At 53.6% G+C, this 19269-nt stretch overlaps 1 protein-coding gene across 4 annotated transcripts in view; it reads left to right on the top strand.

Moving 5' to 3' along the window:
• The first annotated feature begins 9529 nt into the window (after nucleotides 1-9529).
• The window catches only part of EPHB2 (EPH receptor B2), a 125212-nt gene continuing 115472 nt past the window's right edge, over nucleotides 9530-19269 (top strand). For 2 of the 4 annotated variants that reach the window (XM_030231468.2, XM_030231465.2), the window contains exon 1: nucleotides 9530-9645. In XM_030231468.2, the coding sequence (XP_030087328.2) occupies nucleotides 9561-9645 (85 nt within the window). In that variant the 5' untranslated portion in view covers nucleotides 9530-9560. The remainder of the gene's footprint in view (nucleotides 9646-19269) is intronic. The other 2 variants (XM_030231466.2, XM_030231467.2) reach the window with 2 other exon arrangements.

The raw sequence follows: 19269 nt of genomic DNA on the forward strand, positions 1-19269 counted from the left end.
TTTCTTTAGTATAGTTTTAGTATTGCATAATATATAATATAATATAATATAATATAATATAATATAATATAATATAATATAATATAATATAATATAATATAATATACTATAATATAATATAATATACTATAATATAATATAATATAATATAATATAATATCATATAATATAATATAATATAATATAATATAATAGCCTTCTAAGAACATGGAGTCAGATTCATCTTTCCTCCTAATGATGGGGGACCCCAAAAATCCCACACCTGTGCCCGGTGCTCCTGGCAGGGAACAGTACCACGATCACTGCCCCATCCTGGCCATGCCGTGCCAGGGTGCCAGCAGGCACCTGAGCATCCCTTGGCTGGCAGGTCCCTCTGCTGCCAGGTCAGCAGCCCAAAGGGCCACAGGACAGGCTATTCCAGGGCCAGCTGTGCTCCATCCACGTTGGTAAACTGGGCAGTACTTCCTCCCACTCCCTGCCAGAGCCATGGACAGACACGAAGCAGGTCCTGCTCCTGTGCCATGGCCAGCACTCCTCAAGCCCTGAAGGGATGTGTCCCCTGCCTCTGCCTAGCCCCAAAATGATCCCCAAGGCCTCCTCACACATTTTGAGTGCAAGCCCCTGCCTTTCCCTCCTTGAAGATGTGTCCACCACCCCCATAGTGCTAGTGCATCATAAGTGCTGCCTGTCCCTTCCCACCATGCTCCTGCCCCTGTAGCCCTGTGCTTCTTCACGACACCCCATCTTCATCCCTCAGATATCCCTGGGCAAGAGAGCTGGGGGTGTTCAGCCTGAAGAAGGCTCCAGGGAAACCTTACAGCCAGACAGGACCTAAAAGGGGACTGGGGGAAACCTGGAGAGAGACTTTGGACAAGGCATGTCCAGGACAAGGAGGGATGCCTTCACACTGAAATGGTTAGATGGGATATTGGGAGGAAATTCTTCCCTGTGAGGATGGTAAGGACCTGGCACAAGCTGCCCAGAGAAGCTGTCCCTGCCCCATCCCTGAAAATCCCAAAGCCAGGTTGATGGGGCTTGGAGCAACCTGGGACAGTGGAAGGTGTTCCTGCCCATGACAGGGGGTGGAATGCAATGTGGTTTAAAGACTCTTCCAATCCAACCCATTCTATAATTCCATGATTCTATGATATCTTGCTGCTAGAGATTATTATTCTCATGAATCTTCAATAAAATAAAAGGTAAGTCAGTCAATATCAGAGTCAGGAGCCTGTGCATGCATCTGCTATCACTCTGCAGGAATTGTTCCAGTTCAGTCCCATTCCAGCCCAGACCCTGATGATATGGATATTCCTAGATGGATATCCAAAGGGAGAATGCAAATCACAGAGCACAAGCCCCGTTCCTGCTGACTCCTGACCTTTCATCTCCAGACCCTGGTAGAGGGGGTTGCCTGCACACAGCTCTGCTTTCTCTGTGCCACCACATCTCCCATGGCTTGCTTCCCTTTGGAAATACCTGGATAGAGGCATAGAGTCACAGATTGTTTGGGTTGGAAGGAATCCTAGAGACCACCCAGTTCCACCCCCCTGCCATGGACAGGGACATCTTCCACTCAGGGCTCCCCCATTCAGCCTGGCTACGACAACCTGTGTGTTTTCCACCCTCTGCTGTGGAAGGAGATGTGGTTGCCTCCTTCAGGTCTGTCTTTCTGTAGCACCTCTGAGGAGGAAAGAGCAGTTTCACACCAGACCATTGCCTCTCTGATCCTGTATTTGCCTTCTCCTAAACCCCTGCTACCTCCGAGCATTGGGGATTTTGCCCATGAGAGCCTTCAATGTAACACATAATGTTGCATTTTTTCATAGTGTCCATAAGCATTTGCAAAGCTCCTGTATTTAACACCAGCATTGACAAAACCCAGGTAGTTTTCTCCCTGGTTTCCCCAGTTTCCTATTAAATGCCATTTCATCATTCTCAAATTCAAGGATGCCACCCTGTAATTTTATAGTATTAAACACAGACCCGAGTTTGACTTTTCAGCTTTTCCACCTTCCTTTGAACAACTTTAAAACTATTTTCTGGAAGACTTCTGGACCTTGGGTTCCCTGCCACAAAATAGCTTGGGTTACATTCTTTTCTTTTACAAACCTTTACAAATGACAGCAATTAAATCGAGCATCCTTTTATGTTGTTACCCCTGTCAGTAGGTAATGCCTGGCAGTTTTTCATCACAGGTTATCTCCTGGGCAGATTTATTCTCTAACATTGTTATTTCTGGCTATAACCAAGCACTAAAATGAAAATATTTTCCAGAATACAAACCCCATCTTCTGCCAGTCATGCCTCATGGCTGTAAAGTATTTTGGATTAAGTTGCTATATATAACATGATATTCTGGTGATGGTTCCACCTTTTCTTTGCTGTATATCTAAATAGCCTTTTAAAATGTTGGGTGTATTTTTTTTTAAACATAAAGAAATAGCTTATATACTTGATTGTCACATCTCTCTATATTCTGGAAAAGGAGTGGTACTCAGTCAAAGGTAGGACTTGGTGACGTTGGAGGTCTTTTCCAAACTTAATGATTATATAAGTCTATAAAGGAGGAAATCCTTATTTTTATTTAAAAATAAATATATAATATATGGTTTTATTAAATTTGCCTTATTTTAATTTTTTTTCCTTCCTGCCTCTCTATGATCCTGCTTATTGACCAAAACAAATTTTTCAGGAAGACCTGACATCTTTGCAGTCCCCAAGAAGACACTTTTATGAACTTTATTTTTCTAAAAGTTACTTTTAATTCTGAACCTGGGTTCAAATTAGCTGTCGAACAAAATATCCCAAATTTCCTGCTCAATTCTACAGTTCAAAATCTATTTTAAATGCTTCAAAAGTGTCTCTTCTCTTTAATTTATTCCCATGACTACCATTCAACAGTTTCATTCATTTTCTGAGCGGAGAACTCTCCAAATCGTAACTGCAATCTGCCAGTTGACTTTTCCTTCTTAATCTAGCTGAAGGCTCTAAACCCTCAGACATTGCAGCAGCAACAGAAACAGGGTTACCTTCCAGCCGTTGCTCCTCCATGCTCAGCGCAGCCCCTCCCCGCAGAGATGAAATCCTCGCTTGGAGCTGTTCTGTGCCTCTGCCTCCTTCCTGGGGTCCCTCACAGGAGGATGCTCGGCTGCCCAGTGCCACCCTCTGCCCTTCCTCCTCTCTGTTTCACCTGGTGCCCGGGAACTCGGGGTTCGTACACACAGAATCCCTCGTGCAGAGGGCTCGGAAATGCCAGAGGAGAGAGCTGAAGGAGAGAGGGAGCCGCTGGTTCCCCCTCTTCAGGTCCCTGCAACAGGATAAACAGGTTGAGTGAGGTGGGGCAGTCCCGTGTCACGTTTCAGCACGAGCCATCCAGGGCCAGGTACGCTCAGCAAGCGTACAGGGTTAAATGGATGTAAAAGGTTAAACTTTATTTAACTCTGCGCAGAGAAACCTCCCCATAGTGTCCCCGGTGGGGTGGGCAGGGTGGGGGCTGCAGCCAATGCCTGCTGGAGTGGTGGCTAGTGACTGGTGTAACTGGTAAAGGTGCTGGTTTGCTCTGGGATGGTGTTGGAGAGCTCTGAGATCCCTGGAAACTGTCGATTTGTGGTACAGGTCAGAGTGGGGATGTTGAGCTGAAAGGTGCTGGGCAGCACCGAGGGCTCAGCCTGGAGCTGGGGAGCCCCTGTTGCTCTCACCCTTTCTCCTGAAGAGCCAGACCTGCCTGTCCCCAGCCTGCAGAGCACTTGGGGTGACTGGGAAAGGCAAGACAGGACAGAGGGAGGCCCTTGGTGGTGACAGGCTGCAATCACAGATATCCATGGGGTTTCCGGCTGTTCACACACCCTTCACAGAGGTTAGAAAAATCCCCTATTGGGAACAGTTCCTCCATCCCTACTGAGCTGGGGAACATTAAGTAGGTGATAATAAGTGGTCCCTGAGTGGGAGGGCCTGCTCTCCTCTGGAAAGTGCTACTCCAGACAATTTATCATTCAAACAAAGAGGGGGAAAAAGGGTTAAACACTGCCTGGCCTTCCCAGCCAGTGGTGGCTTTGGTTATCTGCAGCATGGCTGCAGGGCTACATGATGCCTGTACATGTTTGGGGATCAGGAGTTAAGTGTTTAAATGATAAGTGATATCTTAAAAACATACGTTTAGCAATGAATCTTTACCAACAATACTATACTATTAGTTAATAGGCAGAATTAACTCACTGGCCTGGGGCCAAGCCCGTCACAGCCAGAGCCAGAACAGCTGAAGCTGCTTTTCACTTGGGTTTTGCTTTTACCGGATTTTCTGCTGCAGGGAGACTCCAATTTCTGTAAAAATATGCTCGTGTTTTCTTCTTCCCAACCTGCCCTGGTAAGCTTGAGGTTCCTTGGAACCCAAGGGATTTAGCCAGGACCTGGAAAGCTTTCCTCTTGCGTGCAGAAGTGTGACCAAGGGTGTTGATTCAGGACCAAGGGTGCTGATTCTCTACAGGGCATCTCTCGGTGGCCCTGTACCAGCTGCCTGTCTGCTTTTGGTGGGACTTTACAGGCAGATTTACTCTGGATGCCAGCATGGGACTCACTCCCCATCTCTCCCATCCTACATAAACCTCCCTCCCTCAGCTGGGGCATTGAGACTGACCAAGTAGCTTCCTTGGACCAAAGAAGCATCTCCCGAATCTTTCTGGTAGCTGAGGCTCCTTGGAATCACCAAAGATGACTGCACTGAGCCTTGAGTCTGTGCCTGACAGCTCTGTGTCACCACTTGCTGCTTTCCTTGGGGCCTCCCTTGACTCCCAGCTGTCACCTCCTGCACCTCTTGAACCTCACAGAGGGTGAGAGGGAGCCGCCTTCTCCAGGTGTGATGGGCCAAGGGTTTCACATGCAAATGACCTTTTCCTTTCTGCATCAGGACCTGAAAATGCAGCATTAAATGTGAGACCATCAAACCTGTTTTAATGTTCCCCTAGATGTTATCTCGCCTGGCTCTGTCGGCCTGGGAACCATCTTTTGATGTAAACCAAAATCAAGTTGGAGGGGTGGTTGTCCCATTTTTGTGACTCTCATCAAGGCTGTACCTGATGCTCTCTGCAGCAGGGCTTGAGTGTCCTGTGGCAGTGCTGCCCCAGGGTTACTTGTGGGCAGCAGGGACCAGCACAACCAGTGGAACTTGACTTCCAACTGGCCACATCCAAGCTGCCTGATGGTGGCCATGTCCATGTGACACAGTTCCAAGGCCACTTGTCACCAGATGGCAGCAAGGAGAGCATCAGCTCTCAGTGTGGCTGAGGACAGCAGTGAGGGTGCACAGTACTCTCTGGTCCATGGCCAGCCTCCACTGCAGCCACTAAATCTGGTGCAGAGTGAATGGAAGGTGCAGAGAAGGACATTGGAGGAAGCCTGGAGTTCTCTGTCATGGCTTGGTGCTTTGCAGCACTTGCTGGTCTGCTCAGATACTGAGACATGGTGACCAGAGGAGCTTGTGGGATTCAGGTCAGAAGGTGCATACTGGGAACAACAACTTTGTGAGGGTGGCAGTGGAACCTTGGCAGGCCTTCCCATAGATGCCAAGAAATGCAGCAGTCATAGAAAGCCCTTCCTGGGAGCAGAGTGAAGGTGTGAGGTGGGACCAGTGCTCACAGTTCATGACTGGCTGTGAAGAGCATCTTCAGGGCACAAACCGGACTCCAGAGAGGATGTAAGAGCTTCAAAGTCAGTGCAGCAGCCAGACAAGTCTGCGTAGTCCATCTCCATCAGCAACAGCCTAAGGGGGAGCTCAAAAGAGAAAAGGTCTCCAGTGACTGTTCCCCGGGGACAAAATTCCCATTGTGTCTGGCAGTGCAGCCTGGAGAGCTTCAAGAAAATCCTGAGGGTCTGGGTGGACACTGGCAAACACACGGGGCTGCTGCTCTTGGACTCCAGGCTTCCACTTTGGAACATTGATGGATCCTTGGGAACATGTGGGACCTTAACAGCCCTGGGATCCGGAAGGACTGAAATGAGGATATGATGAGTTTGGAAATGATGAGTGCTTTCAGACATCTGATGGGAAATGCTGGCTGCTCCAGAGCAGCAGGGAGTGGGGCAGCCTGGTACAGGGCTGGAATTGTAGGTAACTTCTGGGGTCCTTGGGATCCTTGCCGTGGAGAAGAACACATCTGAAGGAAGGAGAAGCAAGGCCACCGGCTGTCCTGGCCTTCAGCCTCTTTCCTCAATGCAAGAGTGACCCCAAAAGAGCTTCTAAAGATGAAAGCTTCTCCACACATGATGGAGCTGAGCCACAGGGTTCTCATGTTGGATGTGGGGCCAGCCTGGATGAGCAGTAACATCTGCAGTGACAGGAACTCCCAAAGCAGACCAGAGCCTGAGCTGGGGAAGACCATTTGGCTCATGCATGTGGCCAACACCATCAGGGAGCTGTGACCTCCACTAACCACTCCTGTGGAATCATTTCCTGTGGTAGGTCAAGGCAGAGAACCCAAGGCGCTCAAGCTGCTGATGTATCAAAGAGATAAGGAAGAGCACAGTGGAGCCTAGACTGTTTTTTCCATGTCCTTCCATGGGGAGTTGAGGGACAGGAATCCATCCTGGAGGTGCAGTGGGTCTTCAGGTCCTGGCCTATGAACCTGGCACAGCTTGTGTAGAGATCCATGTGCAGGGTGTGACCTCCCTAGAAGGATGTTCCAGGACACAAGTGCTTCCTGCAGGATGCACCTGAACCTTCTGCTCAACCACCAGTAGTTGGGACACAGCTATGGGGGGTGAGCAGAGGGCACTGCTGGGTACAATCTGGATACTAGAGAGGTGCGATGTCAGGTGGCAGGGGAACTCCTGGGATAAAGAGTCCTGGCAGCAGCCCCGTGTCATGGATTCACAGGATGGTTTGGGTTGGAAGGGACCTTAAAGACATCTGGTCCCAACCTCCCTGGCAAGTCCTGAAGAGGGTGTGGATCATGAGGTGCCCACAGGGCAGATGTGGTTCCCAGGCATGGGGGAAGTTGAGGCCTGTTGAGCGCTGCGATGTAGAATTGGAGCTGGGTCTCAGCTTGCACCTTCTTGGAAGGTCCTGCTTGACCCCAGCACTGTCAATGGGGCTTGTGACCAAGTCACAACTTCTCCGCGTGGGAAGTGGGGGGAATCCTGTTCTCTCCTGGCTGGCTGCAGGGGGATGGTGGAGGAGAAGTGTGCAGGGGCTCAGGGCTGCCCGGAACAAGCCTCGGATTTACCAACTCCTTGGATTTTTGTTTCTTTCTTTATATCCTGCTGTACGCGTCTCCTTCTCCAGACGGGAATCTCCTCACTGCCCCAGCCCCCCGGCTCCGGTGGGCAGCTGCGGGGGCTCAGCCGGACTCCAGCGGGAGTAAGCAGCTTCAAAGTCAGTGACGCCAGCCAGCCAATGGTCCTGGGCGTAGTCCCACCTCATCATGCAGCTGCACAGCCTACGGTGGAGCTCAAAAGAGAAATGGTCTCCGTGCCGGTTTCCCCGGGGCCACAATTCCCCTCGTGTCTGGCAGGGCACCCGGGAGAGCTTCAAAGAAAATCCTGAGGTACTGGGTGGACGCGACTGGCAGAACACACGGAGACGCTGCTGCTTCTTGGACTCCAGGCTTCCCACTTTGGAACAGGGCATGGAGCCCTTGGAACCCTGTGGGAACCTTTAACAGCCCTGGGGATCCGAAGGACTGTAATCTGAAGGATATGATGAGTTTGGTGAATGAGGAGGGCGTTCAACAGCTGAGGGAAATGCTGGCTGCTCACAGAGCAGCAGGGAGTTGGGGGGCACCCTGGGCACAGGCTGGAATTGTAGGTAACTTCTGGGTTCCCTGGGGATCCTGTGCCGGGGAGAAGGGAACACTCTGAAGGAAGGAGAAGCAAGGCCAGCCGCTGTGTCCCTGGGCCGGCACAGCCTCGTGCCTCAATGCAAGAGTGACCCCAAAAGAGCTTCTAAAGATGAAAGCTTCTCCACACATGATGGAGCTGAGCCACAGGGTTCTCATGTTGGATGTGGGGCCAGCCTGGATGAGCAGTAACATCTGCAGTGACAGGAACTCCCAAAGCAGACCAGAGCCTGAGCTGGGGAAGACCATTTGCTCATGCATGTGGCCAACACCATCAGGGAGCTGTGACCTCCACTAACCACTCCTGTGGAATCATTTCCTGTGGGTAGGTCAAGGCAGAGAACCCAAGGCGCTCAAGCTGCGCTGATGTATCAAAGAGATAAGGAAGAGCACAGTGGAGCCTAGACTGTTTTTTCCATGTCCTTCCATGGGGAGTTGAGGGACAGGAATCCATCCTGGAGGTGCAGTGGGTCTTCAGGTCCTGGCCTATGAACCTGGCACAGCTTGTGTAGAGATCCATGTGCAGGTGTGACCTCCCTAGAAGGATGTTCCAGGACACAAGTGCTTCCTGCAGGATGCACCTGAACCTTCTGCTCAACCACAGTAGTTGGGACACACTATGGGGGGTGAGCAGAGGGCACTGCTGGGTACAATCTGGATACTAGAGAGGTGCGATGTCAGTGGCAGGGGAACTCCTGGATAAAGAGTCCTGGCAGCAGCCCCGTGTCATGGATTCACAGGATGGTTTGGGTTGGAAGGGACCTTAAAGACATCTGGTCCCAACCTCCCTGGCAAGTCCTGAAGAGGGTGTGGATCATGAGGTGCCCACAGGGCAGATGTGGTTCCCCAGGCATGGGGGAAGTTGAGGCCTGTTGAGCGCTGCGATGTAGAATTGGAGCTGGGTCTCAGCTTGCACCTTCTTGGAAGGTCCTGCTTGACCCCAGCACTGTCAATGGGGCTTGTGACCAAGTCACAACTTCTCCGCGTGGGAAGTGGGGGGAATCCTGTTCTCTCCTGGCTGGCTGCAGGGGGATGGTGGAGGAGAAGTGTGCAGGGGCTCAGGGCTGCCCGGAACAAGCCTCGGATTTACCAACTCCTTGGATTTTTGTTTCTTTCTTTATATCCTGCTGTACGCGTCTCCTTCTCCAGACGGGAATCTCCTCACTGCCCCAGCCCCCCGGCTCCGGTGGGCAGCTGCGGGGGCTCAGCCCCGCGGCAGAGATGCCCGGCCCGTGGCCGCGGACGGCGCGAAGGGCGCGGCGGCGGGGGCATCCCCCGGGATCCCCCGCCCCTCCGCCCCCTCGCCGGTGCCGGCGGCGCAGCGAGCCCCGGCGAGGCGGATTTGGGCTGAAATCACGGCTTTCTCTGGATGATCGACAGCTCCGGGAGAAACCATCGGCAGACCGGGGGGAGCCGCCGCCCGCTCGCCGCCCCCCGCCCCCCGCCCGCCGCCGGCCCCGCCGCGCCCCCCCCGCCGCCGCCCCCCCCTCGCCGCCCCCTCTGGCCGCCCCCGCCAGCAGCGCGGCCCCGGGCGGGGCGGTGGCGGGGCGGGCGGCGCGGGGCGTCCCCCGCGCGGCGGCGGCGGTGGCTCGGCCCGGCCGCGGCGGCGGGGCCGGCGGAGCGCTCCGTGCCCGCGGCCGTGCCCGCGCCGGCGGCGGCCCCAGTGAGGGGCTCTGGGCTCTGCGCTCTGCGCTGCGCCGCCTCCATGGAGCGCCGGCCGCGCCACCTCTGATGCCCGGCCCGGCGCGCACCATGGGGCCGCTGTGGCTCTGCTGCCTGCCCCTCGCCCTCCTGCCCCTGCTCGCCGCCGTGGAAGGTAAGGGGGGCGCGCGGGGGGCGGGGGCCCTGCGGGTAGGGCGAGCTCCCTCCGGGTTTTTCCCGTTTTTTGGGGGGTGGCACTTTGCCCCCTGCCCCCCTCCCCGCCGCACGCCCTTCGGAGGGAAGGCGAAGTTTGGGCAAGTGCTACCCCGGCTGGAGGTGTCGCCGCCGGAGCCCGGTGTGTCGCGTGTGCTCCCCCCCCCCGCCCCCAGACCCTCCCGAACGCTGGCCGCCCTTCTCCCCGCCGTCCCTCCGCCGGAGTGGGCATCCCTGGGTACCGCAGAGGGTCCCCCAGGGATGCCCGGGATTCGCCGCTCCGTGCCCACTGCTGCTCTCGGCGGAGACTTTGGGGTGCCCCTCCGCCAGGCCTTACCGGCGTTCTGGAGCTGGTGGCCGGCTCCCCGTTGGCACCGTGGCGTTCTCGGCGTCCCCGGGAGGAGCCGAGCTCCCCGCCGAGCTCCCCGGTGCTCAGACAAAGCAGTGTGAGGCGGCAGGTGGGGAGCTCCAGGACTGGGTGTGCGGGGACGGCGCTGGGTGGGAGCCCCACGGTGGGGTCCGTGCAAGGGGAGACTCGTTCTCCTGCTCCCCAACCATCCCGGCCATTCCTGCCTGCTCCCACCCGCCCGCTGCATGGACACCCTGGGAAGTGCCAAAGAACTGGGTTGGGCAGGGGCGAGGGCCAGGTGTCAGGCCAAAAACCGGCTTGTCCTGGAGCAGCGTGGTCCAGGGATGCCTGTCCATTGTGGAAGGGTTGTGTTGGAGGGGCTGGGTGGCTCTGCTATCCCTCCGGCTTCATTGGGCTGGTGGGCAGGCTGGGTGGCCAGTGCTGGCCCTGTGTGTGCAGGGCGGTGGGAGCCGCTCGGACGGTGTTTGTCTGGAACATGGATGAGGCACCATTTATTAAGTTGGAGTTTTGGGAGATGACTCATGGGTTGGCCAGCTATACATCGTGATATTTACAATATGGGAGCTTGGCATAAATAGGACTATTTACGTTGCAGCGGAGAGCGCTCGCCAGCTCTGCTATTCAAATGAGCCCAGCATGGTTTTAATTATGGGGGGGAGGGTTGGGGTAAGGAGTGTGTTTGTGAGAGCATACGTGTCCATGCAGGATGTCTGGCCCCGTCCACTGGTGGCCTTGACACTTCCAATGGGCTCGGGGCTCGGCCAGCGGGGCCCATGTGCACTTGACCATGACAAGCTGATGCTGTCAACTGTGGCGTGCTGGGTGCCTTGGGCAGGGATGGGGTGACACTTCCACCCCAGCCTGCTCCTCCTGCTGCCCAGGAGGTGCTGCCAGCCGGTGCTGTGGGTCAGTGGCTGGCTCCCGGGGTTCCCGCATGTGTTCGTGGAGCATGAGTGACTTCCCCACCATCATGGCAGGAGCGGCAGGCGCTGGATGCATGAGTGCCAAGGGATAGGGAGTATACCTAGGAATGAGGGGCTGGCCAGTGCAGGTGGGGTGTTTCACCCGCTCGAGATGATCGCTCTAAGGTGTGCTCCTCCACGGATGGGGATGCTCCCAGGGAGATGGTCAGTGGGCTTCCAGCGGCCATTCCCAGCCGGGGCTGACTGTTTTGGTTTGGGTTTGCTGTGGTCTCCCCATGCCCCTGCTGTTGCCTCTTGCCCTGTGTGTGTCATGGGGCTGTGATGGTCACTCTCAGGGCTGGTGTGGGCAGCCAGATACCTAATCTAGCCTTCCAGGAAAAGGCTTCTGGAGTGCTGGCAAGGTGAAAACGTGTGGGATGCAGCTCTTTGGGCGTGCCTCTGCTCCTTTCTTTCTGCAACTGCCTCTTCCCACCGCTTCCAAGTGCCTGGATGTGGTGTCCACCTGCACTTCTGAATGCTCTGGATCCCTTTGGTGTGGACAGATGGACCCAAAAGTAGCTGCTGGCCATGGATGTGGTGGCTGGACACACCGTGTTCCCACGGCTGCAGGGAACCTCCATGGTGGCAATGCCCTCCATCACCAGCCCCAGCATATTCCAGGGCCAAAATGGGGGCAGAAAAGCTTGTTCAGGAGAAAACTACCATTCTGGAGGATCCTGCCTCTTGAGTCCTGTTTTCGCCTCTGTCACAGAACGTTTCTGTACTGCTGGTAATTTCACTTGTCTCCTCCGTGCCTCAGTTTTCCTAATTACAAGGCGTAAAATAATCCAAGCATCTTTCCCAAGGGAGCTGCGAGGTTTTGTTAATGAACATGACAAAGTGCTTTGGGATCCGTGGTTGAAAGCGCAGCCTTAGTCAGTGGGGCTGTGTGTGGGGTGTTTATTTATCTACATGCTTTATATTTCTCTGCGCGCTATATATTCACTTGCATTTAACAAACCTTAATTAGAAACAAAGCCGATAGGGAAGGAAATATAAACAGGAGTGTGCATGGAAATTGGAAGTTGATTGCTCACTGGCCAGCAAAACGCGTGGTTTGGGCTCGGGAGGGAAGGCTGTTTGGTTAAAACCGGCTCTGTTAAAAGGAAATGTAAAAAGAACATGAAACATAAATCAGTATGGAAAACAGGGAGGTGGATGACAACATACATAAAGCAGAGGTTAGGAATTGCCTATAGTTGTGAAGGCGGTTGGAAGGTAATGTGTCTGCAGCTGAGAAAGTTCAGGCTTCTCAAAGGAAAGTTTTTTGTGAGTTTTTCAAAAAAAAAAAAAAAAAACCAAACAAAACCCAAACCAGAAAGTCAAGAACAAAGGAGTCCTGGAAGGGTCTGGATCCCACACCAGTTGGTAACGCCGCTATCGCTAACGGCCCCGCTTTGTATTCCTGCTGCGTAGGCTGCGCGCCGATCGCGGGACTGACGCTCCCGAGGTATTTTGGGGGGAGCTGGGAAGGACACGGAGGTATTTTAAAATCAACAGCCTGGCTAACTCACGTGCGAGGAGGGAAAACCAACCTGATGGCGCTCTTCACCCCGGTGGAGTTAACTTTTCACAGACCTTGCGGTGCTGGCAAGCTTCCCGAGGACTGGAGGAGAGCCAGCCCTGTGCCAAAAATGCAAAAGGAGACATGAGATGGCCCTGCTATCAGTGAGGGTGTGGGCAGCACAGAGCCAGCAGCATGGAGGCAGCGACAGGCTCCAATGGGCGATGGAGAATTGCCCGGCACAAGTTTAGTTGGGAAACAGGATCATGGGTAAGGGGATTCGATTTTGAGCATCAGCTGTGCTGAGCAATCCTAATCCTAAACCCAGTCTTGGTCTTGGAGAGGGATGCTGGGGCTGGAGTATCCACTCCTGGCGTGGGTATTTCCAGGGCGTGCTGTGGCTGAGGTGCTGGACACGGCCATCCCTGCCCATCCTCCAAGCAAGATGGAGACAGGACTTCAGTGCTTCTGCACATTTAATAGTGAATTATAATATACGTAATATTTACGGCACTCTCGGACATATGGTGGGATTGTTGGGGGGTCCTGTGCAGGACCAGGATTTGGACTGGATGATCCTTGTGGGTCCCTTCCAATTTGGGATATTCTGTGATTCTGTAGTATACAGTATGTTTAATTTCACTTATGCTGTAACATAGTGCAATGTTAAAAGATAGTGTCTTCTCCTGTACCTATGCTGAGCACCTCCACATGGGGTGTGGGGAGATACCAGGGACACAGGGCTGGTTTGGGCCTTTTTTGTATCCATCTTTTTGGGTTTCCGTAGAGGAAGACTTAAGCCATCCCTTCACGGTTACAGTCACACCAGAGCATTGCTTTGACCTTGGTGCTCCATGGAAGTGGATGTTCCAGGTGTGCCAGAAGCATGGGAGCTGCAGGAGCCTCCCAGAAAGCCTAGCATGCTCTGGAGGGATGAAGCAGAGCAGCAGGTCCAGGGAAAAACACAGGATCTGTCAAGAGCTGATCCTTCCTGCAAGCTTGAGCTCCAGATCTGCAAACACTCTCCTAAGAGCAGGAGGGGAGCAAATGTTTTGGGACAAGTGGGACTGAGGAGCAGAGCAGAGCCTGTGGTTTTGGCCTGGCTCTGTGCCACCCGTCTCCCTCCTGCTGCTTTCCCCTCCCCTCCATTTCCTGGGTTAATTTTTGACAAGGCACATTCCTTGCACCCACCTGCCCTTTGCATTATAGGGGCAGCAAAAGGGAAAGTTCCTTTTGGAGACCAAATAAATCAGTGCCTCATTTAAACATCCATGTTGCTGCCCTCACTATTCTGCTCTGTGGCTTTTCCAGGCTGGAGCAGCAGTCCTCTCAATACCTGCTGACTTCCAGCTTCTCTGGGTGACAAAAGCGTAGGGAGGAGATGCTGTAGGGGACAAGGGCTCGGGGTTGGTGTGGCCACTGATGTGTCCCCCCTCCTCAGGTCACCCCACAGAGGGTGTGAAGGGGACACAGCTGTGCCTTGGGGATGCTGTGAGGGGTTTGGGGCTGTCCCCAGGGATGGGAGCAGCCGTCCCCTTGGAGACGGGCTAAGGACCTGCCTGCACTAGTCAGGGCCCTTTGTGTGCACATACCTGAGCTGCTGGAAAGAGGGGTGGGAAACTCAGAAAACTGCCTGAGGAGCTGGGTAAATAGTGGAGGCTGTGACAGCTCCTGAGGCCTGAGTGCTTTGGGGCGAGGGATGAGTGAGAGCCTGAACCTCCACCCCTGCTCCCTGCACACCAGCCCTGCTGGGATAGGAAGGAGGGTGGCTCTGGCTGGGAGTGGGGTTCCCATCCTGCCACAATCCCATTTTTACCGAGGAAGAGACCTGTCAGCTCCCACCCTGGTTTGTAATCTCTCCCATACCTGGATCTGGTTTATAGAGAGACTGGGGCAAAGCACAGCTGCCAGTTGGATCTCGTAGGGATGGGGGGAGCAGGGAGATGCTCAGAGGCAAAAGTTCAGCCGTTAGATAAGGGAAAGGATGGGGCCTCCTGTGATAAGGGGCTGAGTGCGGCATGGGCTGGGTGGGAGGGAGGGAGGGAGGGCGTGGGGGAGTTCCAAGGGGTTCTGCCCGCCTGTAGCCAGGGATGAGGGAGCCCTAGAGAGCACTGGGAATGCTGGAGGTGGGCAGGGACCCCTTGGAGGCCAGGTGACAGCAGGAGAGAGGCTGTAAGGAAGGAAAGGTGCCTGGAGATGTTGTGCAGGCATATATTGTTAATGTCTTTATATCAATGCTTCAGGAACCTGCTGGATGGATGGCAGGTTGTGCCAGGGTGCAGACATGGGTGGCTGTGCAGGGCATGCCAGCCCCCTGAGATAATACGGAGAAGAGAAAGGAGTAAGTGAGGATCATGCTGTTCGCCCCTCCCTGAATTTCCTTGCTTGGGATGAAGGGAGCAGTATCAGGTCTGACAGGAAGTGTGGCACCAACTGCCAAGCATTAAAGAAAGATGGAGCAGGCCATGAGGGCAGAAAACACAACTGTAATTGGGGCTGGTCTGTGCCTCCCTAAATGCCACATTCAGAAATGATGGGTTTAGTGGCTGAGAACAGTTGTGGTTCTTTGGAGAGCTCACAGGAGGATGAACTCTGGATTTAGACCTGAGCAACCACACACAAGACATCAGATCTGCTCCCAGGAACAGATTCAATCTCCCAATGGGCACGAGGAGGGGTTGGGGAGCTCCACAAGTTGGTGAAGCTTTCTCAGTTGATCCAATAAATTACCTTTTTTCCACGTTACCTCTCTCAGAGTCGGACCATGGCATCCATAAACAACCAGCTCTTAAAAACACCACATAGTAATGGTCTCTGAGTAAAGCAAAGTGAAGGAGATGACTGAAGGGAGAAGTTAAAATAGGAAAATACTTGCCTGTGATGTAGGAAATTAAATTAAACCTCAGAATAAATTCATGCAGCCACTTAACATAAGTTTCCTAAAAATAACCAAAAACCAACCAAACTTGATTAAATGGCAAATTGGAGGAGGTCATTGGAGGTAAAAAAATGTTCTTCATAAAGTGGAAGTGGTATCTAAAAGGAGAAAATAAAAAAAATCAGAAATTGTAGTCTAGTGAATGTAAAGCCATATAAAGCAGGCTGAAAGGAGTTTAAAAAATGACTTGAGAGAAGAAGTTGTTTATCCCCCAAGTTTCCCCTCAACAACAGGTATTGGGATGTTAAATGTGCAGGATGGAGCCCTTGGCATGGAGGGGAATGACTTCAGTGTCACCCCAAGTGGCCAGAGGGACTCCTGCCAAGGAGCTTTGCTTCCCAGGGCAGGGCTGGGAGACTGTTCTGAAGTGATGGCTGGAGAACTCGTATTTTACAATAAGTCAATAAAATGAATATTTGAGCCAGAGTAAATGAGATGAGCATCCTTTAAGAAGACCTCCCTGGGTGATCCAGGAGACTCCAGAGCAGTAATTTTAGAGGAAGGGCTCTCTTATGGATTAAAATGTGCTTAAAGAAGGGGAAACAAAGAGTCAGTTTTCCCACTGGACGGGGTCAGTGTGAGGCTTGCGCTGGTGATGTATTCATAAAGTAGAGAGGGGTGGGAATGGGAAGGCAAAGAGTGTTTGCAGATTATACAAAATTATTCAGGATGATAAAAACAACAGTTGTCTTGAAAATATTGCAAAAGGCTCTCATGACACTGGATAGGCGGGCTATAAAGTGGCAGATTAAATGTAGTCAGGGATGAATGAAAAGGGATTCACATGGAAAAAATTACCCTAAACCCATGCATGCACAGTGGCAGTCTTTAAATTACTTATTAGCATTTTGAGAAAGAGATCCTAAAGTCATTGTGGATGGCTCTTTGAAAGCATCAGCTCCGACCTGGGAAAGACTGGGAAAGGGAGTGAAGATGCTTGTACAGGAGAAGTACAGGGGAGAGGGGCCTGGGGAAAGATGTAGCTTGGGGAGGGAGAGGGCACAGAGGTGCATTGCACTGTGGGAGCTGTAAAGAAGAGGCTGATGAAAGCGTGATGGTCCTTTATATTTTTGCCCTCTCTCTTCAGCTCGCAAGCAGAAGGTTTCACACCAAGAGCAATGGAGGGTGGAGGCAGGGCAGGGTGAAGTCCAGCCCTCCCCCATCCTGGGTACCAGGGCCATCGGGTACCCTTGATTCTGGTGTGCTCCCTGAGCATCCTGGTGCACTGCAGGAGGTGGGATGGAAACCAGGAATCCCTTTGGCTCAGCCTCCTGTGGCAGATGTGGCATTGGAAAGGAAACAGGGAAAGGTGCCTTCTCTGGGCTCCCACACTGAATGTCCAAGCTTGGTGGGGTCTCCCTGGCCCCAAGCTCCCAGTTTGGCTTTCAAAATCATCTGCAGTGTCCAAGGCAAAGTGCTGGGGAGGTCCACATCGCTCTGGGTGCTCATGGCCTTGAGCCCTCTGTGTCTGGGGACACCTTTAACCTTCCACAGGCTCTTGATTTTTTCCAGACAGCCAATGAAGGTCCCTTGGAAAATGCCTGTTGGTGCTTGTCTTTGCCCTCCTCAGAGTTTCAGAGGCCAAGAGCATCTGGTTGGAACTGGGTAGGAGAGGAGCCTCCCCGAGCCCTGGGTTCACCTTGGGGGCTGTTGGCTGGGTTAGGGGAAGAGCTCAGGTCCTTACCCACCAGCTGTGAGGGTTGGAGGAGGTGAATGTGGCCGAGCATGTGAACATCCTCAGAGGCAAAAGTTCAGGGGGGCAGGGGGGACACCTCGAGCTCAGTGACTGTCCCTGGGCAGGGGGGATACCTTGAGCTGTGTGAGTGTCCCTGTGCAGAGGGGACACCTCGAGCTGAGTGAGTGTCACTGGGCAGAAGGGACACCTTGAGCTGTGTGAGTGTCACTGGGCAGAAGGGACACCTTGAGGTGTGTGAGTGTCCCTGTGCAGAGGGGACACCTCAAGCTGTGTGATCCTCCCTGGGCAAAAGGGGATACCTCGAGCTGCTGTGGCCTGGTGCTCCCAGGGCCAGACAAAGGGGACAATGGGCTCAGCTGCTGGGATCCTGGGTAGCCTGTGGCTGATTCCAAGCCCCCAGCCCAGGAGAGGAGGGGCAGGCAGAAGGTCTGGGATCCCCTCTGCTCCCAGCCAGGCTTTGGGGACATGGGGACACCCAGCTGCAGCAGGCTGAAGGACAAGCTGTGCCCCTGGTGATGCACAGGCTGGTGATGCAGCTCGGTGGCCGTGCCCAGCGGGGCTCTGTCTGTCCATCAGCAGGCTGAGGTGAGTCCTGCTCCATGGGAGGTGTCATCCCAGCTTCCTAAATATGTCCCCAGAGTGTGTGGAGCCCTGTTGGAGCCTGGTGAGCTCTGGTTGCATGTCCGTGTCATGGCTTGGAGGGACCTGTGTTAGGAGGCTTCTGCAGGACTGCTCTGCTGAGAAGAGAAGAGGAGAACCAGGGAGGGTGAGAAGGGTCAGAGAGGAGGCTGGATCCTCCAGATCTCCTGTCAGGACCCTCTGTGAGCCTGAACAACTTCAGAAGAGGGACACAAGAGACAGAAGGCATCTCCATCCTGTGTAGTCCTCACGCACAGGCTGTGTGTGAGAAGCACTGGGATGAGACAGTGCAGGTTCTGCCTATCCCAGAGTCTCTCAGAGCAGGGGAGGACTGACTGGAGCATTCTGCCTTGGAGCAGGGGACATGGAGTCTCTGGATGCTCCTTGGTCTCCAGAGGAGGTCCTGTTCTTTGAGCCTCCCAGGAGGCCACTGGTTCCCTCAAAGTGGCCACTGAACCTATGGCTGGAGGGTGGGAGAGGATGTGTCTGAGGACAAAGCAAGCGGGAATGGGCTGCTGAGGTGCCTGCAGGTGTGTGGCCATGGCAGGTACTCCTGGATGGAGCTGGTATCATCATTCCCTGCTATTGGCTCCCATCACTTGCTGGTCATTGTCCCCAGGTGATGCCTCTGTGAGTTTGGCTTCAAGCCTTTCTCATGAGATCCATCTTTCTTGAAAGCTTTGCCTTGGCAGTAGACTTCTGGGTGGGATTGATGCCCCAGGAGGGGCGCTTGGTCCTGGAATCATAGAATCATTGGCTGGTTTGTGTTGGAAGGGACCTTAGAGCTCATCCAGTTCCACTTCTGCTATGGCAGAGACACCTTCCTCTATCCCAGGTTGCTCCAAGCCCTGTCTGACCTGGTCTTGGATGCTGCCAGGGATGGGGCAGCTACAGCTTCTCTGGACAGCCTCTGCCAGGGCCCCAACATCCTCTCAGAGAGGAATGTCTTTCTGATATTCAGTCTGTCCTTGCCCTCTGTCAGTGGGAAGCCATTCCTCATTGTCCTGTCCCTCGATGCCTTGACCAAAGTCCTTCTCCAGCTCTCTTGGAGGCCCTTCAGGCACTGGAAGGCTGCAGTAAAGTCTCTATGGAATGATGAGGTGTCCAAAGCACCTGTTTGTGGTTTTGAAGTGCTGGGAGTGCTCTGCTCTGACAAATGCCTGTGCAGCTGGTTGGAGGTGAGGTGTGGCAAAAAGTCTGCTGAGGATCAGGACAAGGCCACCCAAATGAGCTGGGGACTGTGGAAGGGAGGTCAAAGAAGCCCTTGGCCATCACCAGGAGGTTTGTGCTGGCCAGGCAACCCCCAGGCACATGCTGGGAGTGAGCTGGGCTGGAGCACATGGGGTTCACATCTCCCCGTGCCGAGGTTACGATGGCATTCCATGATTTGCTTTGCTGTAATCCTGTTTCCAGGCTCCAGCACTGTGACTCACAAACCTTTACAGGGAGCCTCACTTCATAAATCTTGGCCTTGTTT

The sequence above is a fragment of the Serinus canaria genome, chromosome 21 (genome assembly GCF_022539315.1).
Source record: "Serinus canaria isolate serCan28SL12 chromosome 21, serCan2020, whole genome shotgun sequence".
NCBI classification, from domain to species: Eukaryota; Metazoa; Chordata; class Aves; order Passeriformes; family Fringillidae; genus Serinus; species Serinus canaria.